This window comes from Syngnathus floridae, chromosome 21 (genome assembly GCF_059516105.1).
Source record: "Syngnathus floridae isolate MCC-2025c chromosome 21, RoL_Sflo_1.0, whole genome shotgun sequence".
NCBI classification, from domain to species: Eukaryota; Metazoa; Chordata; class Actinopteri; order Syngnathiformes; family Syngnathidae; genus Syngnathus; species Syngnathus floridae.
Genome location: NC_142433.1, coordinates 2,003,969 through 2,026,907, shown reverse-complemented (window position 1 = coordinate 2,026,907; position 22,939 = coordinate 2,003,969). Strand labels below are relative to the sequence as shown.

The following is a 22,939-nucleotide window of genomic DNA, read 5'->3' as shown; positions in this document are numbered from 1 at the left end:
GGGGGGATGCTAAACAGGCAAGACAGGTTCTTCCCGTTGAGTGGGCCCAACGAAACTGAAACTTGCACAAAAATGGCCCCCTTTCCAATTTAAAAGACTTTATTTGCATATTTTTAATGATACAATCTTACATGAGCCATTTCAGATAATTATCAAATACACGAGTACACTCAAGAGAAGTGTGTCCAATTTTGGTTAATTTGATTCATAAATTTGAAGTTAACATCTCATTCTGGCAAATTCTTGCAATCAATGTTAACCTTGTACAACTTCCCCATATAGTTACATGCTGAGCATTTTTACCAATACAAAAAAATGAAGGCTACGATAGCAAAACAAATGTCATAGTGACAGAGAAACACTTAGAACCTTTCAATTTAGAGTTTATCGGTTTTGACAAGATGGCTGAAAGGAGGACTGAGGCAATTTAGACAAGAAATCAGCTAGAGAATTGAAATGCTTTGGAAACCGTAAAAAAAATAACAGTCCTCTTGGGTTTATGGATAATATGAGACTCGTTACACCAGCATGTTGGCCACAAGCATGGCGCTGATGGTGGCAAGGACCAGCGGCCCACTCGAGATTCTTGGTGCGGAGTTGCACAGGTTGCTGTCGCAACAAGTCTTGGTCATCTTGTAGATGGTGGCGTTGGTGTTGGAGGGGAAATTCACATCGTGGGTTTTATTACAGTCAGCCTTCACAAGGCATCCCTTCATGGAGATGTCCACGACCTTAGCTGAGGGACGACAACCGCGTTTATTAGCGCCAACATGGCAGGAGCAATTTATGGAATGGTAAGTATGCAAATGGGAAAAATGCAGCAGAAAATCCAGTTGAAATATTTACGCGCTCAACTCCAAAAAAAAACACTTATCAGCATTTAAAATGTTAAATCAGAACTGGTGACGCACAACCTGAATTTGTCAAATTGTTGTCAGATTTAAAAAAAACAAAAAAAAAAACAGGAATGAGAATGTCTGACTGCTCGCTTCATTGTATAATCTGTCTGCATGGAATCCTTTCGGGCCTCATTCCGGAAGCCAGTGAGTGACAGCAGTTACGTCCTCGACAACAGAAATTGCTTCCAAGAATTTTTTTAGTACCTGCTTTGCCTTTGCCGCTGAAGCAATGCTCCCCTGCCTGACAAGTGACCTTCTTGGTGATGCACAAGTTCCAGAAGCCAATTTTACATTCGTAGCACTCCAGAGCCTGGCCTGAAAAGGACAATGATTCATGCACATACAAAAAAAACCTCATTAACAGATGAACACAACCATTATCAAAATTGGTGCAATTTATAACTACAAGCCATATTTCAATACAAACGGTGCAGCAACAAATATAGACAGACGCCATAACAATATTCACAGGCATATATTCTTCCCCCCCAAACATTCTGAACATCTGTTTATATTCAGATCATATCGTATATATGAGAAAACGGAAGTGTTACAAATTGTTCTTGGGTGACAACTTGTACAACTGATGTTATCTACGACGCAATGTTACGGCTGACACGTGAACACGTACTGTCACTGACATAATTCTAATTTGGTACCCATATGCATCCAAACGTTCTCAGATGTGGCAAAAGGAAATCTTCCACTAACAAAAGGAGTTTATAAAAACAGTTGACGACATTCGATATCCGTTTGGTAGTGATGACTTTATTTACACATGCACGCACAAAAAACACAGCCCCACCCTAGTTGTGTTATCTTTACAATGCTGGCTAACGAGTTTGTCATCCTTCCAATTTCTTGTCGAACCAGAAGTATGAATCGATGAGAAACCCACTGCCCCCCACCTCGTCACTGCCGCCAAATCTCAAACAATATTACTACTATTATACACGACTTCTGATTTGAAATTTAAATGTTAATTTAACCCTGACATTAGTCGTTGGGACAAGAAGTTTTTTTCTTTGTCTTCAAGGACACATCGTGCTACTCTAATGTTGCTTCAAATATTGCTAAGCTTGTATTTTCAGGGAACTTCCCAAGTTTGTGCCAAAGTTTCATTGTTCTAGACGTTGCATGCATGAACTTTTCCAGCAGCAGACAAATTCTCTCCTGTGAGTTTTGTTTTGTTAACAGCTCTATTTTCTTAGTCAACTGTGGGGAAACGGGAAATGAGGGCAAACAATGGTTGACCGTAAACTAACAATGAAGTGCTGCAAAAATAAAACTCAAGGAAGTCACAGTCCGTGATGCTGAAAGGTTTCAAGATAAATACGCAGAGAGTTAGGTGTGGATTGTAAATAGCGGTAGTTTGCATTAGGGTTTGGCAGACATGACACATTATTCCAGCAGCAATAGCCTAGTTAAGGGTGTGATGGAATAAAAAAAAAAAAGGCTGTTATTACCCAACCATCATATTACAGTATTCCAAATTTGTGTAAATTATAGTGTGGCTTGCATTGTTGTAATATTTTGAAATGCCAGCTTCATCTTTCTTTTGTTAGTCAAAAGAAATGTAAATATAATTTGTGATGAATCTATAAATTTAATAAAATGTAAATGTTCAGCCAGTGAAACCATTATAAAGTATAGAGTTTGGCCATCGCAGATTTTTAAGACGTGACATCGTTTTGCTGTTTTATGTCTTAAATGACAAAAATCATTACTTTAGTGCCATCTTGTGGCCACTTAGAGAAATATTTTCAAGCGAGTTTCGTTTGAGTATCCAAAGATAGTTTTTTGTCGCCCTCTTGTGGCAGTATACCGTAAGTTAAAGCCAGAAATCAGTCTTATAAACGGCAAAAGAAAAAATAAAATAATGAAATAACCCTTTTGGGGATTCTGCGCGATTAAACGCCTTTCATAGATGAGCAATAGGAGTTGCATAGTCTAAAGTGGTTATTTTATTGGATGAATAGATTTCATTGTACCCTTCCACTCAAAGCACAAAAACAAACCAGTACCACATCATAGCCAAGACGCCTCCGTGTAGCAAAATATTTTTTTTGTAGCCAAACCCGAGACAGATTGGCAATGGGAGTCTCAAGAACCCCAGTTCAAAAATGAAACAAGACATCTGCGTGTATATGGAAATAATTCAGTGGCCTATGACATGTTGACAAACTAAAAATCAACCGGGGGAGTCATGGGAAAACTACATTTTCTATAATTACAGCCTTAATGTGCAATTATCACCTTCAGTCACAGCTACTTGAGCGGCATGTTATTGGAGCTAAAGGTTAAACAAAACACCTGAGTCCAAAAAAAAAAAAAAAAAACACAGGGTCGCAGCGGGTTGGGTGGGCCTGAAACAGGATACAAATAATGCCATGGGAACAAAGAGGAACAATGTCACCAAAAACACAATAGCTGAAGAACAAACACAACTTGTGTTGTGTGCTCTGCAAATCCTCTGTGGAACTGGAATTTGGGACACCAGCCTCGTCTGTTATGAGGTGAGGAATTTCTCATGAGATGGGCTGACAAGTTGGGACGTGAGTCAGTCTTTCAAAAAGCGCCTTGGGAAAGAAAGATCCTTGCTGCCTCACCCCAGCATGTGAGAAATTGGATTAGGGCAAAATAGAGGTGCCGTGACATGTTATACTGCTAAATGAGTGGGCCCTATGAATTCTGAAACCAGCACCATATATAAGACTTTAAAAGAAATTAAACCTGTTGACCTATGATGTAACAGCTGGCTCATTTGTAATTATTATGCAGAAAATTGCCCATTTAATTGTATACAATGACATTGAAGAAGAAAACAAGCACCATGAAAATCCATGGCAACAACTTCAAAAGACAAAAAAAATAAAAATAAATGTCAAGTGGTGTGACCAGTAAGCATGTGATGTGATTCTTATCACATTAAGATCCAAAACTTTTTTTTTTTTTCCAGCAGTGGAAAATATGCCAGTAAAATTTCATTTCCTGTCATAAAGCCTTGCCAGTCTGTGCGTGTTGCACTTTGTCAACAAGTGTAGCTTTTATTTTTGGGTGTGCCTCTGGTCAGTGTCCAATTTGTCCCCCTTTTAAGCCCTCGGCTCGGCCCCACCCTCCCCTGGCAAACCGCGTGCACACTCCCAACATGGATCACCTCAAAATTATGAAATAAAGTGTCTATTTGAGGTACTCATTTTTATGTGTTATTTTTTTAAAGTATGTTAATTGGACGCGCATTTGCTTAATTCTATAATAGTCATGGAGATTAGGGGGAAACGGAAACACGCCTGCGGGCAATTTGTAACGAACGTCAAACACATCCCAAAAGTCTTAAAAATATTTTTTTGCAACTTTGTACATGAATAAAAGAGCAAATTTCTTACCGATTGCAAAGCAGACTCCCAAGGCGAAAATCTGGACAAGAATTCGATTCATGTTGATTGACAAGATGTCGAAGAGCTGTCAACCTGCGTGCACACAGACCGTTAGAAATAAACTTTTTTCTTTCCACCATCGCCTCATTTATAATCTTCCACCCCCCCATCCCAGCCTTACCGTTATCCAATGAGAAGAGAGAGGTCTTGTGTGCAGAGCAAAGCAGTTTTTTTCCTCCTACCCACCAGCCTAAAACAATCCACCTGCGATTGTGTGACGTCATGCTGGGAAATAGGCGTTTTCCACATGATCTGACTTAGTCACAAAGGCAAAAAAAAGCTTCTAATAAGAAAATGTGACCTCATGTTATCATTTGATAAAAGCAAATGTCACGAGTTAGCAGAGGTGTGTCGTCAAAACGAGTACACGTCAGAATAATTATATTTAAATAATAGTCTTTCAAATAATTACAGTCTATTTAACTGTTAAATACCGACTAAATGTAAAAAATAAAGAATCAAACGAGCGCAGCCTAATTAAAATATTGCCGAACAATATCACTTGAAAACAACCAACTGTACGATAATAAATTATGTCATGAAAAAATGCCACAAGAATTATTATTTAATCAATCAGTGCACTTTATTCTGGTAGATGTGCCGATTTTGGCCACCAGAAAGTTCATAACCTCCATGACTACTAAAATGAATCAGCGTAAATCAAAAATGAGCATTTCTGATAAAATACAGTTAAATCGGATGTCATTTGTGATGAACATGTGACTAAGCAGACAACAATGTGCATGCAGTGTTTCATGCGAAGGAGGCCTTAGTCAGGTGGTGTCGTCGGCTTGTATCACATAACACAGGCGGGATGTTTCTAACCCAAACAATAGCATGATCCAGATCATGTTATGTCCAATGACATTAGAACAAAACACCACTTGGTCAGCCTTATTCAGTAAATTAACATCACAAAACTCCTGAAGACAATCAGCCGGCAATCATGAAAATATACAAAAATATCAATTTTGGGGTCAAATGAATGTTTTTGTAACATTTCAGAAGAGGAGCCTATCCTAGTTGTCATTGGGAGAGTGGCAAAGTACAGCTTGGACAAGGTGCAGGTTGATTGAATGGAACATATAACATATTTACACTCCCATTTTTTTCCAAAGAGTCTGAGTCAGAGAAGTGAATCATGTTTGCACATTACCACAACATTGTTTTAGGGAGTTAATGTACACACTTCAAGACATTTGAATTTACTTATATGTGTCATGGGTTTTACTAAAGCAATGGCAAATATATCGTATTCTTCATATAGACATTCGAAAAAGAATGTCTATACTTGAGTTTGAAGTATGACACACCCTGCTGGTATGATTTGCAGCTTCTATAGTGCCCTCTTGTGGTCAAAACAAGCACACCCGAATAAGCAGCATTGAAATGAATGAGTGTGTGGCAAAACATTTTTAATTCTTCTTTCGTCGTATTTAATTGTTGCATTTTTTGTACATCTTCACCAAATATAATACCTTTTCAGAATCAGATTCAGGCCTCAACAGGTTGGTATTCAATCTCAAGATTTTGTGTAATAAGTCACATGAGCAGGCCTGGTCTTGCCTGACTTTGTTTGTCTTCTAAGTGCGTGTGTCACGCCCGAAAAAGAACACTAAACATTTAGTCAATGACTGACATGCTGAGTCTTGGCTGAAATAGTGATGGGGGTCCTTCACATTTGTTTGTTTGTCCACATGACACTTTTGTGTCTGAGTTTAGGAAACTATTTAGTATCTACTCCCCGACATTATGTAACAACTCTCATCTTCTTGGAAACATTTGCTCAGGGAGAGGGAGGCTGCTTATGATGGTAAAATGCCTCACTGTTTGTCAAGACACATTTGTCAATGCGTGAGGATGTAAGAAAAGGAAAATTAATCTTGATTCCATCACAGTGATTACAGCTGAGGAATAATAACCACATTTTGGGATAGTCTGGAAATAAATTTTTTTTTTCTCTTGCTTCACTGGAAAGGGGAATCCTCTTGGTAAGGGTTGTCGCCCCCAAAAAGTCGAAGTTGGAAACCCAGGTTGCTCCGAAAGTGGTTTGAGGTTTAGCTCGAGTCATTCTCCCCCCCTGGAAAATCTGACAGGACTTTGCCACACCAAACAACTCAGTCCCGCTAGACAGGGAAATCCCATCTCATACACTCGTGACTCCAGAAGAAAGAAACCTTGATTGTGATGTTTTTTTTTTTTAAATAAATGAGGACATTTAAGAAGTAGGGACAAAACGTATGAAAAGAAGAATCAACTTTTATTGAGATTTCAGAATCTGGTTCACCCTTCTCAAGTTGCACAGAGAAAAACAACAAACAGGAGTTCAAGTGTGGACACAAATAGGGATTCATTTGTGTGAAGTGAATCTTGAAAAATTCCAACTGAAAAGGAGAAAGGAAGAGCGAGGAGGGGAAATAAGAAGCGTTTGCCTCAATGTTTGGGAAGAAAAAAAAAAACTAAAATGGCAGCTGGTGGTCTTGCCTATTGCTAACCCTAAAAAACAAATCAAGTTGCAGCAGTGAAATCAGTGCAGTGCTGCCGTGTCTTTACTATTTTCTTTTTGGAAGAAAACAGCTTTTGTTTTTTATTGTTAAGGTTTGTTGAAAAAGCTTCACCTCAGATAAAGACCGGAAACTGGTGGAAAAGAGGTAGCGCATCCGGGATTGTTTAGTAGAATAGATTTCAAAAATCACTCTACACTATTTGTTTAGCAAATAAAATTGAAATACAGCACCCAAGATAAAAGCATCTGTTTGTGCAAGCCATTTCCTGCTGGTTTCCAAATGCTAAACGGTGGCTTAATTCATATCAAATAAAATTAAATGTAAATTATGAGATGAGGGATGGTAGGATTGCGGAATCTTGGGGAAAACATTTACTGACAGCTAGCTTTGTTTGTTTTTACGATGTCTTCCCTAACAGTAGAAGCACACTAATTATTTCTCTATACCTTTAAGCAGATTTTTCATTTTTGACAGCACAACAGCAAACATCTGCATGAACCAGTAATACGGCAAAAAATAAATCAGTTACTATACTATCTTTAAACTGCTGGCAGCCATGTTTGTGGGGTTTACTGAGGAGCGGACCACCAGTGAATCTTTACCAAACTGTGCCAACTTTTTTTTTTTATTATTATTATTTGGAAACGGACTTTCTTTTTGGCACATTTGTTTGGTAAAGAGAGTACATAGGATACCAAATTACCAAAATGACTCACAAAAAGTTAAGGATATTAAGCTTTCGTGTGTAATTTTAGGAAAAATGCACGTTAACTTTTACAGGTCAACTGCAAAAAGAAGTGAAGCGTTGAACAGTCGGACGTGTGCATTCAAAAGGTTAGTTAAGTTCACCTGTAAAAGGTTGTGGTGCATTTTGAATTGATCCCGAAATCCCAGCCGAAAGCGTAATATCCTCAACGTTTTGTGAGTGGTGTTTGTGGACTGGATACACATTTATGTGATGAAGACTATGGCTGTGCATTCACGTATCGCTCACACTCAGAATCGTAATTATTACATGTTGATTTCATTTGCTTTAATCTAAACCCCCAAATAATACAGTCTTCAGAGCGGGGAGGGGTCATTTGTGGAACATTTTGGTAAACACAGGTGACCCCTCGCCTTTTTTTTTGTTTTTTGTCAACGACCTTTGTTGTCTCGTCCGCTAGCGGATGGCTTTGACGGGACTCTTGAAGCTGGAGGCTGCTTGCAGTTGCAGCTGGTAGGCCATTGGGTGGATCTTGAACCCGTAAAGCCTGAAGAGATATGGAAGGGGCGAAGAGGGCGACAAACATCCTTGAGCATTGGATGAAACGCTTGTTTGCTTTGGCCAAGTAACACAGCAAAAATGTGTTAAACAAAAGCCCGCGGGCAACATGCAACAAAAGCATTAGGGCTGAAATTGATGGGCTGCAAACTAAAGTGCATTTAATCTATTTGCTCTTAGGGAGGGGTGTGCCTTCCCTTCATCATGGCTTTCTTATGTTTGCCGTCTCGCTGCTCCAAAAGTGATACGACAATGAGTCAGGACTGCAATAAACTTGGGACAAACCACGATAGCTTGGCTTATGAGCGCAACTCGTGTTTAGTATTTAAAAATTAAGTCAAATTAACAAAAACGTCTTTGTGTTTTAACCCCTGTGGCTTAAACAACAATGTGACTTATTTGGGCATTCTTTTGATCCCAGCAATGTCCTATTCTATTCTTAGTTATCTTATTTAGTCTTTATTAACTCTTTGTGTGTAATACAAGTTCGCTACTAACCTTGGGACAAACTGATTGGCGGGTCTCTTGGGCCTGTTCTCGGGGTGAACCATGAACAACATGTGGGGGAAGCCGGTGCCAAAGTAGGCTCCGTCCGTGTGGTGGTGCCTGGATGATTTGGGTGTGTAGACGTCCATGCATTTAGGGCAGTAGAGTTTCACCATGGCCTCTCCTGGGATGTCTGACAGGCCTGTGGAGGACACCAGACAATGAAAAGTGGAAATTGGACACGACGTGTTCTACATTTTGACAAGATCACGCTGCTACAAAAAACAAGTACCCACTGGCTCTGTGTGGTCAAATAACATTTGAGCTAGATTTTACCTCTTCACAACTAACTGAAGAAACGACACCAAAACCTTACTAGTATGACAACTAGCAGGACTGCAATTATTCATGACATTGCCAAAATAAATGCAGGGCAAAAAAAACTCACCAATGGGAAGCATAGTCTGATTCTCACAATAGACACGAGGACAGTAGCCAAAGTCACCCTGCTGATACTTCTCCAACTAAAACAAAACAGGAAATGAAGACAATCAGCATTGTTGTGGAATCAGAGTTATTATAAGGCAAAACATCCTGAAAAATTACCAACATCTAAGAATGGTACACATACATTTTGAAAGCCATTATCCAAATCAATTTGATCCATCTCCCACTTCCTCTCAGGTAATGTTCACTCAGAGCCAGCATGCTTTTAATAACATTCCATCTCCTCGAGAATGACAAAATGGAAAAATGGCTCGTGGAGTTCTCCGACGAAGCTCCGGCACCTACCATTTGCGCAATGCCTCGGTTGGTGAGGATATAACGTGCGTGGATAAGGCCGTACAGCATCTCAGCCGCCTGCTCGATCAGGTCGCTCTGGTTGGGATTGTCTTCCAGCTCCTCATCTGCAAACGCATTGATAGTTAGGAGAGGAAACGGGGCAATAAGTGAATGCTTCTTATCATTCATTAGAGTATTGGATGTAAGATAAGTCCAGAGGTTCAATAAAACATAAATTACAACATAGTATATTAGAGTTAGGGCCATTACAACAAAGCACCTGGTTCGAGGTCCAAAATCATGTCTAGAGCTTGACGGTAGTGGGGGACTTGCTCGTTGAGGCCCGTCAAGTTGAATTTGTCCTGGATATAGTCTTCGTCCACCTGCCACATAATGGAGGTCAAGTAAGAAGAAATCATTCCAAGAGTGAGACACAGTGCGAAATATTTTGTTTTATGAACTGACTTGATTGAAAGACTCATACCTCGCAGAAAAATTCATTCCCCCTTAATCCACAGAACCAGGAGATCCATGACACTTCCTCTGAACTGCTCATCTCCGAAGACCTAAAGTGCAAGCATTATTTATATCTTCAAATGTGTAAGAGTACATATTAATGAAGCAACACAGATGCAGATTCACTTAAAACCGGCAAAATGTTATTTCAGGAATGCTGACGAGCTCGGGCTTGAGGCTAGGCTAATTGACGAGTTAGTTATATTTTCGCCACTGTAATCACCAAGTCGCTTATATAAGCAAGAAGAACAAACTCTGAGATCCAATGAAATTTAATTTTCGCGTGCGGTCTTGAATTTATGAGGCATTTCAACACTACAGTTAGCCGGCGCTAGCTTATGATGCTAACATGAACTAGCAATAGAGCTGAACTAATATGGCACATCGTTGCAGTCCTCGGAAGAGTATCATTTCCGTGAATGGGTGAGAGAAGGTTTTCAACGTCTCGGTATTGATATGTAACAATTTATGTTAGCTTACCCAGTTTGGTAATGTTATTAAGTAGCTGACAAACGCGACAGGTCAAAACAACGTAGCAAGCTATCGGCTTTAAATAAAATGGACACCAGCTCCTAGCTCAGGAGGTTCTTCCTCTACTTCCGGTACAGATTAAGTGAGCACTGCTGCCACACAGCGGCGAGTGCGAGTACTACAGATTTGAAATAAAGCTCTGACGTCATGTCATGTATATGACACATTAATCCGCTAAGCTTTTGTTATGCGTATCTATTAACCTGTTTAGTGACAAAAATGTAGTCCTGTTTTACGAGGTAATACATTAACGCTGCTGCCAATGAGATAAAAAGACAATATCTGCACAAAATGGAAGTAATAACACATGTAACTCCATATTTCCATTCAATCAAAAGTAGTTTATTTAACTTTGCCTTCTCTGTATAACTTTATTATAATAAGACACTTCTCTGCTTGTACATTGCTCCCTTGAACTAAAAATGGCAACATTTGTTGGTGGGAATGTAAGTTGGGGTCGACAAAACTTAAGATACATACCAATATACATACATGTGCATATATTACGGCTCCATTAATAAAAACATAAATTCTAAAACATAATGGACCACTCCAGGTACCTTGGTAATGCTGGAAACAGTACAATCGTTTGAGTAATTTCAATACGTACACTACTTTTTTTTTCTTTTAGCATGGGTACATACAATGTGCACATCAATATCAGAGTTAAGAGGGATGGAGGACTCTGAGCCCGTCTTCATCGAACAGCTAGCGATGCAAAAACCAGTGACAGGCAAGGCAGGCTGCACACGTGGCTGTGGATTCATGCTCCAAGTAAGTTCTAAGTGGAAAGATGCATCGCTTGCCTGCTGCTGTACTGAACAAACACAAATAAAACAGTGATTCTCTCCACTGCTCGCTCATTTTGATGATTGATGTACTACTGTATGTATGCAGAGCTGAACGCATCACTGTGGATGTCTTCTTTTTTTTTTTTTAAAGCAGCAGATTTGATAACATTGGTTCAATCAAGTGTGGGCAAACAAGGCAGAAAGCGCCCGCCGTTCTCATTCGCCTCTGGTCCATGCCGTTCCCGTTACAATATAGATAGCAGAAATCGCACACACACGTCAAACATCGCACAGCCGCACGCACGCACGCACACTCACAAATCACCAAATGCCCTACTCGCAACATCCCCGTTAAACTGTTACTGTCAGTAAACAAACAAAACCCCAACTTACAGCAGTGAATGGATGCAGAGGAGTACTTAAGTCCACCTAGTCTCCAAACTGTGCAGGTTTGTCTACTGCGTGACTACAAGTGTTACAAATCCAATATTTTCCAAACGCAGCCTGCTTGTAATCCGTAACAGGTGACTGGGATGATTTTGCTTCCCCCTGAACAGCCATCCTGAGAGCACAAACTTTGAAAAAGCCTTCCGTCAGATAAAGGAGCTCCTGGTACTCCTTGTTGCAGTGATAAGTCCCGATAGTAATAGCACAGGGTGCATGAAAGCATGCACAACAGCAGAGGAAATGTAATACTCCATCGAGATCTTTGTACTCTGGGCCCAGACAGAGCACCGGTCATTGTTGCATCACATAAAACTTGCTCTACGAAATGAAAACAAAACAAAAACAGCAAACAATTATTTTTTTTATACTACAAGGAGTGCTTGTTACAAAATAAAGCCATTACAATTTAACCAAGTGACAATTTGTGAAACTATGTTCTCGAATGACCCATTTGTTTTCTTTGAGCTCAACTCCTCGTCAACAGAATAGACATTCCACTTTGAAAAGAGAATTCTTCCATATAAAAAATCTCAACGTGGGAAACAAAGCTGTCAACTTGTTACGGGAGTCGGACGAACCAAATTTGTGAATGAGAGGAAAACTATTGTAACGAGTATTTTTGCAGTGTGCAGAAAAATTCTGCAGGTAACAAGGATGCTACGGTGAGGCTGAAAAAGCCATTTATTGTCTGGGGGGGGGAAGAAGAAGAAAAAAGACTAATCAATTTAAATGAAACGTCAAAGCGGATTGACACAAAAGCCTGAGGAGAAAAAATAAACTGCATTTACACAAGCAAGGACGATGATATAAAAAGACCAAACTAGTGACGTAGAACAGTAGTACACGGGTCCTATCACAGTTACAAAAACTTAAAGGTTCATACCTGGGAGCCAAAGAAAAAGGAAATTAGAGATAGAGGGCTGGTAACGATCCACTTTGTAAAAAAACAAACAAAAACACACATTCACACTCCACACGCACACACTGAACATCTCTTGGGTGGCTAAAACAGAATTGACACAACTCCCCTGAAAACAAATAACGTGACACTTGTATGATACACCGATACTGTTATTAAGATGAAGCTGCACCGTTCCCCGTGATGAGGGCAAGGTGTGCAGAACTGGACTACTGTACACCACCAAAGGCCAAAGTGTGGTAGAAATATACACACGTACATGAATATAAAAGTTTGCCTAATTTCATGTTCTTGCCAATTCACTCCCACAATCATTTTTTACATCCACATGATTGACACAAATTTGATGATGTCATTGTGCTTGTATGTGTGAACGGCGCCCCGATTTAAAACAATTCGATGCAGAATTACATGCGTGGGGGGCAGGGGGGGGGGGGGGGGGGGGGAGAGATTTTTCAAGGTGAAGAACGGTAAGTAAGATGGAAACCCAACGGAGAAAATGTACAAGAAAGGACGGTGGACAGATGCGAAAGTTGACCAATGTAGAATAGCATCTCCTTATACTGTACAATGTGTTTAGGGGGTGCAAACATGAAACAATCAAGACAGGGTTAAAAAGAAAAAAAAAGAAAAAAGGAAGAGTTGGGTTGGAAGTGAGTGCAGTTTGGCCGAAATGTTTTTGAAATATTCCATCACTTCCTATTTTTCGGGGAGGGCCAGTTGCCCCGCTTTTCTCCGCGGTTGCCGCCTCCGTTTCCTGTCCCGCCCGAGCCGCCGCCGGGTATACCCCGAGGGCCTCTGCCTCCGCCGACGTTGACCCGCCGGTTTTGCCGTTCCATGGTAGGACGCTGGCTGGAAAAGCTTCTTTTATTAGCTTGAGGCTCCTTCCCTGCCATCTCTCGCTCGACAGCGCCTCCTCCTCCGCCGCCGCCACCTCCACCTCCCTTCCCCATGTGGTGGTGATGCTGCTGATGATGATGATGGGAAGAATACGGTTTGCCTCCTCCCTCTTTGTCACGGAACTCGGTGAAGTCGCTGCTCTCGGAGGCCGTCTCCCACTCCTCGTTGGCCTGGTCTGAGTTCTGGTTGGTGAAGTCGGGGGACTTGGCTCCGTGGCTGTGGTGGTGCTGGGGGTGGGCGGGTCCTGTGCCGCCCTGGTTGAAGTGCTGATGGTGGTGGTGGCTGTTTGCGTTGCCGTGGTGCCCGCCGCCGCTGTTATTGTTAGCTGAAAGCGTGGCGCTGTGGTTGGCGTTCTGGGCGTTACTGATCAGCGTCGTCGTGACGGCGGTTCCATTACTGTCCTGAACCGTGTTAACGGAAGGGGAGGAGGGCCGTCCTCCTCCAATCACCCCCACTCCGCCGTTGATCCGCGCGGCATTCTCTCGCTCCTTCAGCCTCCGGAAGCGAGGCGGCTTGTCCTGCTGATGCTGGGAACGCATGTGACGCCGCCGCTTGGGTCGCTCGAAGCCACTGGGAGGGAACCCGCGGTTAGTGGGAGGAGGCACTGAATTGGGCCCGCCAGTGATCGACACCGGGTTGGTTGAAGCTTGCTGGGTCAGAACAGCTCCGTTGTCAGCGGACGCTTGAGCGGTAGGAGCCGCAGCCAGCAACGAGGTCTGGGGTGGATTGGATCCGTGACTTGGAGCTTGATGTCCATCGGCCGTCTTCTCCTTTTTCTCCAAAGGAGGCCCTCCTCTACCCAAGTCCTTGTGCCCTGAGGTTTGTGACGGGGCTTGTTGCCTTCGTGCTGAGTTTGGCTGCCTTGAGGGTCCCCCGTGAGAAGCCGAACCAGGGGCACCCCTGTGTCCTCCAGCCGGTCCTCCAACATTGCCACTATTCCTGTAGATGTTTCCTCCTCCACTACCACCGCCCCTGCCCCTCCTTGACGGCACACCCCTAGGAGTGAAAACCCTGGCCTGTGTCCCTCTCGGTGGTGCAGAGGACACGTTGCCGCTAGTAGTGGTCTTGGTCTTCTCCATGCCATTCTTGGCGTTGGCTTTGTGGGTGTCATCCTTGTCCGACTGGCCGGGGTCACTTGCCCCACTCTCGCTGCCCGTCTCTGAGCCTCTCTCCCTCCTCCTCTTGGGGATTTCTTCATACTCTGAGCCCTCGCTGCGCGTTTCGCTTCGATTCCTGGCCCTGGCCGGGTTGTGCCGAGGCCGCTCCTGACCGTGCCGACCGCCGGGGCCGTCGCCCTTTGAATCGCGATGGTGGCCAACTGCAACAGATGTGCGATAGTCTCTGCCGCTCCTGCTGGCCATTCTGCCGCGGTTGCCACCACCGGGCCCGGCGGTGGCTGTGTAGGTACCCCTGAAACCTCGACCACGGCCGTAAAACTCGCCACCTCGCCCACGAGTGCCTCTGGGGGGGGCTTTGTTGGGGACGCCGTGATTATGGGAATTGCTGGCTCTTCTCTCAAAAGAACGGTCTCTGTCCCTACGTGACGAGGAGCCTGAAAATCCCGAAGAGGCGGCGTCTGCCTCTTTAGGTCCTCTCCCTGACCCACCTCCTCCTCCGGGTGGCCGTTCTTTGCCACCATTTCTGGGTTTTATTGTCACAGCAGGCTCTTCTTTGCCTGATGGAGCTGACGTGGCGGCATCTTGCTTTACTGAGGTGGCTTGTACACCATCCTTTTCTTTATCCTTAACAAAATCTTGGCTTGATTTCTCTCCTCCCTCAACTTCTCCCTCTTTCTTTATCTCTTTCATCATTGGCTTCTTGATCGGACCCGCCCTTTTGTTTGGTAAGGCCTGGCTGGCAGGCTTGTGCTCCGACGGAGCATGGGCGGCGTCATCGGCGCCACGGGAATGGTTCCCGCTTCCTGCATTGTTGGCTCTCCTTCCATGAGAGGAAGCCCCACCTGCATTGGTGCTGCCGGGTCGAGGGCCCCACTGGGTCTCGGTTTTATGATCCCGTCCCCCCCTTTGGTTTGACCTTGGATGGGGATGGTGCTGGGGCTGAGAGTGACCGCCCTGTTGAGCAGGAGGCGGGCTTGAGGCCATGGAAGCATGTGGCGCATATGCAGAGCCCGTTTTCTCATGTTTTACATGACCGCCACTGCCGGCATTACCTCTTTCACCGAGATGATGCCCAACACCAGCTTCACCTTCTCTGTGAGAAGGGTGATGCAAAGTGGTCTTTACATTGCCATCTTCCCTGTTAGAAGCAGAAGAAGAAGATGAGGAGCATGAAGATGACAGGGAGGGCTGGTGGAGTGGGGGAGAAGCGTTGGTCTTCTTCGGAGGGCCCTCAGCTACCCTGTCATGGCTGTTCTCCAGCTTATGTGGTTGGACAGTGTAGTGAGGCTGCTGAGGGTGGTGATTGTGATGGTGGTGGAGGTGGGCGTTGCCTTCTACATTAGGGAGCTCTGCACGGCTGTTACGATCGTAATGAGGGTGCGGGGGCCCCCATAGCTGGCCTGGCTGAGATCCCCGAGCTTGGACATCATCCTGATGGGTGAAGCCATGGGAGTGGGTTCCCCTTTCACCGCCTCGTTGTTGCTGCTGCTGTTGATGCGAGGTGATCCTTGCGCCTTGCTCAGTAAAGTTGTTGTAGTTGCCTCTCCCGCTCATGTAATGATGCGGGGGGTGGCTGCCGCTCGGCGCATTGACAGGAGGCGGCGTCTGGTTTGATGGCCCAGAGCTCGTGCTGGACTGCTTGATGGGTGCCAATCCACCCTCTCGTATGCGATGCGGATGAGTGTCGCTCCTAAATTAATAGAGATAGTAATGATTGCCAAGATAGTAATAAAAAAAAAAATCTATATCGCCTAAAACAACAAATAAGCACTTCGCAATATTGTGTCCCCATACCTGGACCCTTTAGTCACATCGTCCTCTTCTGATGTCTGCCTCTGCCTCAGAGGAGGATTTATGCCACAACCTTCCCCTCCACCAGGAAATACCTCAGCCCCCCAGGCCAATTTAGGATCAATAGGAGGAGTACCACGATGAGGGTGCCCAGGATGCTGCTGTTGTCGATCAAAGGGCTCTGAACCAGATCCTCCCGAATCTGACCGCTCACGTCCAATAAGCCCTGATGATTTTTTTTGGGGGGGGGTTGAAAATGACATCAATGGAATGATTCAAACAGATATATTTCCAAGGCTTAAAAATATTCTCTTACCTGATGGATGCATGCCAGTGGAATAGAAGTCCATAGCTGGGCGGCCCTGCATCATGCCCATGTAAGGCATCATCATCCAGCGTGGGTCAAAATTCATTGGAAGTGGCCGAACTAAGTTGCCAGGTTGATAGAGTGGTCCGCCCTGCTTAGGTCCAGGTCCTGGCTGGGGCGTTGAAACGGGTGAAGGACCCTGCGGTGCTTGAGGTTGAGGGGAGATCTGGCTTTGGGATGCCTGGCTATGCTGCTGTTGCCACTGCTGCTGCTGCTTCAATAGCTGCTCCTGTCAACACGAAATGATCCGTTCGTTAAGATTCCCAATATATGAGACAATTTCTTTATTAATGATGTATATATATATATATTAAGCATTCAAGCATTTGCCAGTGTAATTTGAGTACCTGTTGCTGCCTCTGAAAACGAGGTGGGAGGGACTTTTGGTACTTGGAGTAACCCTGGGCCGGAGGAACGATTGCTTGACGGCCTGCTCCCCCTCCGATATTCTCCGTCTTCACCGGTTCCGTTCCTCTTTCACCTGCACTTCCTGCTCGTATGTGAGCGGTGCAGACAGCCTCCTCTTTGTCGACCGCTGAAGGTACTTCCAACGTAGGCGGCGGTGGCTGTGTCACAGCAGGCTGAGGACAATGCTGCACATCTGAATGACAAAGAAAATTGATTAGCGATAGTTTCTTTTAATGTTAAAATGTATAGAGCGGGCATTATTATGTGTGAAAGTACCTGCGTTAGAGTCATAGCTGCTGTTGCTGCTCGCCCGTTGTCTTTCACCGACACCAAGACCCGTGCCCGTCTGCGCGGGCAGCACAGGAGGCCCGTCGGAGTCAACGCATGGCGAAGGCGGCTGGCTAATGTTGGGCGAAGATGCAGAGGCCGACAAGGATGGACTAGGGCTGCCCGCTGTGGCCGCTGTAGAATTGCCATCAAGGCTGGGTGTTTTGCTACCACTGCTTCCGCCGGCGTTACCGCTTTGCTGCTGCTGCTTCTCATCCAGCCGTTTCAACTTTTCCGCACAGGCTGCACGCCTCTCCTCCTCCATTCGACGTTCTTCTTCCTCGCGGCGTCGACGGGCTCGCTCCACGGCGGCGGAGATCTCGGTGGAAGATTGCTTCCTGCGCTGACGCCATGTCTCATCCTCGTCGTCCCCCGGGACCGCATGGACCAGCAATCCAGGCTGGGGAGGAGGGGTGGGACCTCCTGCTGCTGGCTGATGCTGGGTGTGGCCTACTTTTCCCGGGCCCAATGATGCACTCTGGTTGTGAGACCGATCCTGTACAGTGTGTTAGAATTATCACCATCACTATTAAGAAGCTTAATTTCACATTAAAATCTTTGCGGTTGTGCAGAGATTAAAAAAAAAAAAAAGAAAAGCAAACTGCATATTAATTACTTCTAGGATCTGTGGCCCATGTTAGTTAAGCATGCAATTAATTACCTTGTAATTGGATGGTGCTCCTTGGCTACCCTCAGCCCATCCTGGCTTGATGGAGGAAGTCTGTAGGCCGTCATCAGTGTTGGAGGCAGGGCTGTGGCGGTTATCTCCACTGCTGTCTGAGGCTCGAGGGCATGAGGTTGCAGATGGGGCCTCGTGAGATTTCTGATGCTCACTAAAATAGATTTTCAATATTAGTTTCAAACAACAACAACATTTCCTATCATTTTTCCACTAACCTTGAGTCATTGTTGCTCTCTGTTGTGTCCTCTTCTCCTTCATCATCTCCTTCGTCATCACTGAACTTCAACTTTGCCGAGTAATCAATCTCCTCGTGTGCCCCTGTTAAACCAAGAGAACAAATAATCATTCAAATCAGCTCTTTACTTGTTGCCTTGATTTTTGTAGCCAAATTCAACGATTGTTGATTATTTAAAGTCCAAACAAAATGCATCCGTACATAAAATAAATATTTACTTTAGATACTGTTAAATTTATTCAACGGTTCTCCCAATAACACATTTTTGTTCATAGAATATTTTAAATGGGCCAAGTCAGACCTGCCCAGCCTTCATCTCCATCATGGTCCAGCTCATCGAGCTCCTTGAGGTCATCCTGCTTTAGGATGGAGGGTCGCTTGACCACCTCTCCACCTGCATCTCGTGAGAGAAGCTGAGGCCTGCTGTCAGGACCAATCTGTGAGCGAGAGAACCTGGAAGAGGTGGGACAACGACACATAAACTTTCTATGTCACGCTTTCAAAAGCGTTACTGCATACGTTACAGAACATACCTTGGACCTGGACCTTCACCAGGTGGCGGAAACCTGTAAGGTCCTTGAGGACCATAATTTGCCGGGAAGGGTAAATATGGAGGATACATCTAGGAGGGCAACAGACAACACACTCGTCACGCAGCCCTTGGAACATAGAGAACTGTGTACAATGGCACTGAACTCGAGAGGATTAAAAAGGAAACTTACGAATGGCGGTATGATCCCTCGGAATTGGGGAAAGTTAGGCCCCACAGGAGGCTGAGGCAAGGGTAAGGCGGGGCTGCCCGCGGGAGGGTTCCTTGGTGGCACGTGGGACTGCGAGTTTTGAGGCGGGACCCCGGCTGCCTCTTCCATCAGCAGAGCCCCACCGTTGCCACCCTCTGCCGCCCCCTCCCCGGAGAAGGTGGGTGCCAGGCCTCGGCCCCCACCGTCCCGCCAGCTTGTAACGTCTACACAACATTTCAATGAGTTATTCTGCACACACGTGCACCTTTTTGCAGTTCATTTCAAGGGTTAACTCACTCTGGGGGCGGAGGCTTGGTCCGGGCCCATACCACTGATCTGCAGTGCCCGGTTCTCTGCCAACTTTGTCCTGGTCGCCAGCCGCCTGCAGGGTGGGAAATTCCTCGCGAGAGAATGGCGACGGTAGGTTTGATCCCTTTCCACCTTCAAAAAGAAATGTCAACAGGGATGTGATTTTGCAAAAAAGAGAGATAAAAGACCTTTACTTGGGTGTGCATGTGTAAGAGGTATGTCAAAAAAGGACCCACCATCCCCTGGTACTCCATGTGTAACACTGGCCTGTGCCCAGGACCTTGCCCCTGCGGCCTGGGTTGAAGCTGGGGCCACAGTCTGCGCGGCGGAACACAGACACACAAACGCACACAAAGATAAGATACGCTTCCACAACCTGAAATGGCATTGCATATTGATGTTATGATGCACGTATCGTACTGTGACTGCTGGCACCTCGGAAGCCGGTGGGGTTCTCGGGCGGATCGGTGCAGGCGTCTGTGAAGCCACAGGCTGCTGCGGTTCCTGCTGCGGTGCTGACGATGCATCGGTACTGAAAGCAGCAAAACAAAAATTAGACTACAGCAGGAGAGGAGGTGGGGAAAAAATGTGATGTATGCAGATTTAAAATGAGTACACAAGTGCAATTTACCTCTTTGGGTCCGCTTGCTCCTGTTTGCTTGCCCATCCTGTGCCGTCTTTGGGAACGAGTGAGACGTTGGGATCGTTGCCTTTATTTTCTGCCTTCAGACTTGGCAAATTGGCAGGGGGTGGCATACGCCGGGCAGACGCAACTTTACCGAGAGACTGCAAGCCATGGCGGGGGGGAACTGATCAGACAAAAGAGGTTGAGTGTTAGGTGAGGCCAGGAACCAGGAATCACCACATTTGTCATTGACTGATTTCCAGAGGGGAAACTCAGGTTTAATTAAATATCATAATAATAATCATACAGTTAATAAAAATGGCAAAATGTCTCAACTAAACTAATCTTGTGAATGTCAAATAGTAACTGAAAAGGTTACATAAGGAGTAGTGAAAAACTGTTGAATTGAAAATGTGAAGTTCAGTTGATTCAAACCGCCATTTTGTCATCAGGGATTGAAACGGAGGAAAAAAAAACATCGCATCACATTCATTTACTATGCAGACAGGGAAATAGCGATATCTAAATAAAACATACACTGCAGGGAATAAGCACACTAAAGAGACTGTTCACAAGTAAACCTCTGGATCCGCTCACATGATAAACCTTTCATTAAAAAAAAAATGATGCAACACAAATGAATATACTCACCAACAGGCTTTTGTGCTTCAAGGCTCTTTCCTTTGTATGTATCAAACAGGTTGAGAGACGCATACTTGGTTTTGCCTTCCTTCCCCTTTGCAGTTTGCCCAGAGCGCTCTGACATTGCGCTGTCCGCTCATCGAGTATGGTGAGCCCTGAGACTGTGGGATACAGAAATGCTTCATTAAAAGAAACATAGCCATTTGGAAATGCTTGCATGGGGATGCCAAAGGTTCATTTCATTGCCATGCACACCAAAAGGCACACAAGGGCTGGAGGGATTCACATTTTATTTATTATTTCCATTCATTTCAACAGGGAAAGAAGTCAAGTGAAACAAAAACTCTCAACTGTCACTCCCGGCCTTACCAGTTTACATGAACATTTCCGGGCAACGCCACTCATTAAGAACCAAAAGAAAAAACTCATAGGAAACCAACATCAATTTGCAGCATACACAACTTTTCCAATCTATGATGCAAGAGCTGGTCACACCATATAACACAATAACAAAACAACACCGGCAGCCGATGGTGTCACTAAATGCATGTAGCGTGTATAAATGGCTAGATTAGATTAGAAAATTAGGTCGTGGACGACTGGTCAACTATATGGGATTAAAAGGGGCCAGCAGCCTCGCTATACAAAGCCTTGGACTATCTCTGCAGCATCGAGGCCTTTATGTATTAATATTGTGGAGTTATTACCTCAACGCAGTTTTCAGTGCAACACAGAAACAGCAGGAAATTTAGATAAGGCCTAATAGAACCCTCAAATCGATAACACGACTTCGATTGAACGTGATTTAGTTTTATCACTGATGCTAGCCGGAGCTAACTGGCAAGGCCATCCATGTTCGCATTGGGAGGGGGACTGCGTTCATGTTTCATAACGCATTTCTACACTTGCCCTAACACTTGGAGCTGTTGCCAACATTCAAGTGGCTTTTCAGACAAATCACACGTTAACCGGTTTCCATGAGCGTTCCCAGTTGCTATTTCGATCATATAACGCTTATAATTTTGACAGTCTTATGTGGGAACGGAACAAAATGGCGCTGGACAGAGGCCCGGTTGCTTTTACCGTTAACATTTCGCGACACCGATTTGGGTATGGAGTCAAATAAAATACAGATATAAAGCTCATACATGTGAAGATAAATAACATTGTTCTTATTTCCAAACAGATTATGCAATCTCGCGCTAAAGGTACATATCGATCTGAAACGGACTGAACGACCTGCTATGTTTGGTATTCTCCACATATAATAAACTGATATCAAACGTATACTTTCAGATAATTGAGTAAAGCACTTAAAAATCCAGTCAAATAAAATCCAGTTCAGTACTTAAATCCCATCATATTTGCTGGTACAACGATAAACATACATTCATTAGCAAGCTGGGCTAAACAAGCTAGAAACAACCAAGTCGAAAAAAAACATCCAAGACTAAACAAAATTACGTCGCTGATCAGTTCCACCAATCTAATACATTTCCGCTCCAATTAACACAACGAATATATGACTCGTTGGAGTATATATTCCAAAACTAGTTCCAGTCACTGACCTGGTCTTATCCCGACTTGTCTCGAGGTTGATTCGCAGAATGAGGTTAGATTAGCTTTGCTAGTGCTAGCACAGTGACCCAGTAAGAGCTAGCTAGCGAAGCAACGTTATTCCCCCTGCATAGTCAAACACCCCCCGCATTAGCATTTTCGTCACAGATGTGAGTGGATAAATACAAAGAAGGCGATGCTGCTTACTTGTACTCCCCTTCTTTATCCCGAAAACAAATGAAAACAGGGGAAAAAGTGGAAATCGAAGCGTCATCTAAAAAAGCTGTCAAAGGCTACTGGGTAATTTCGTGAGATGGGAGCCGTTTGGGATCTGATGCGGAAAAAACGTGTGTCCAATGTTAAAAATAGAAGATAAAAATATTTTTTTTTAAATCTGAATAAATCACAATTATGGAAAAATGCTTTGCTGTTTTGTAAATGAGCTGTGAACATATCCAAATGATAAAGAAAAAAAAATACTGTCAACACAGGGTATTTCAGGTCATGTTCATTCTTACACTAAAAATACTATTCCACAAAAATGGACTGTTTTTTTTTTTTACGTACTGTATTATAGAACAGTTATTTTAGTATGTTTCCAATCACAAACCAGAATAAACAGAAAAGCGACATTTAAGTTTTCTCTTTCAATGTAATC

At 44.1% G+C, this 22,939-nt stretch overlaps 3 protein-coding genes across 4 annotated transcripts; all 3 read right to left on the bottom strand.

Moving 5' to 3' along the window:
• Positions 1 to 81: 81 nt before the first annotated feature.
• Positions 82 to 4,537, bottom strand: spaca4l (sperm acrosome associated 4 like). Its single transcript, XM_088364581.1, has 4 exons — positions 4,458 to 4,537; positions 4,286 to 4,369; positions 1,104 to 1,214; positions 82 to 736 (listed from the first exon to the last, which is right to left on the bottom strand). The coding sequence occupies exons 2-4, from the start codon at positions 4,335 to 4,337 to the stop codon at positions 519 to 521; spliced, it is 381 nt and encodes a 126-aa protein (XP_088220707.1). The 5' UTR covers positions 4,338 to 4,369; positions 4,458 to 4,537; the 3' UTR covers positions 82 to 518.
• A 2,038-nt stretch (positions 4,538 to 6,575) lies between these two features.
• Positions 6,576 to 10,528, bottom strand: csnk2b (casein kinase 2, beta polypeptide). The gene is made up of 7 exons (XM_088366036.1): positions 10,373 to 10,528; positions 9,861 to 9,942; positions 9,657 to 9,759; positions 9,386 to 9,501; positions 9,042 to 9,117; positions 8,606 to 8,795; positions 6,576 to 8,096 (listed from the first exon to the last, which is right to left on the bottom strand). The coding sequence occupies exons 2-7, from the start codon at positions 9,930 to 9,932 to the stop codon at positions 8,006 to 8,008; spliced, it is 648 nt and encodes a 215-aa protein (XP_088222162.1). The 5' UTR covers positions 9,933 to 9,942; positions 10,373 to 10,528; the 3' UTR covers positions 6,576 to 8,005.
• An 817-nt stretch (positions 10,529 to 11,345) lies between these two features.
• Positions 11,346 to 22,626, bottom strand: prrc2a (proline-rich coiled-coil 2A). 2 transcript variants are annotated; one of them, XM_088365420.1, is made up of 17 exons: positions 22,489 to 22,589; positions 22,293 to 22,407; positions 20,734 to 20,885; positions 20,089 to 20,266; positions 19,878 to 19,989; positions 19,694 to 19,775; positions 19,446 to 19,589; positions 19,131 to 19,372; positions 18,942 to 19,030; positions 18,710 to 18,861; positions 18,389 to 18,491; positions 18,153 to 18,324; positions 17,441 to 17,987; positions 17,104 to 17,357; positions 16,706 to 16,985; positions 16,393 to 16,615; positions 11,346 to 16,288 (listed from the first exon to the last, which is right to left on the bottom strand). In XM_088365420.1, exons 3-17 carry the CDS (start codon positions 20,846 to 20,848, stop codon positions 13,273 to 13,275), a joined length of 5,709 nt encoding a protein of 1,902 aa, XP_088221546.1. In that variant the 5' UTR covers positions 20,849 to 20,885; positions 22,293 to 22,407; positions 22,489 to 22,589; the 3' UTR covers positions 11,346 to 13,272. The 2 variants fall into 2 exon arrangements, with proteins under 2 accessions (XP_088221546.1, XP_088221547.1); XM_088365421.1 differs by lacking the exon at positions 22,293 to 22,407 and having other exon boundaries at positions 22,489 to 22,626.
• Positions 22,627 to 22,939: the final 313 nt, after the last annotated feature.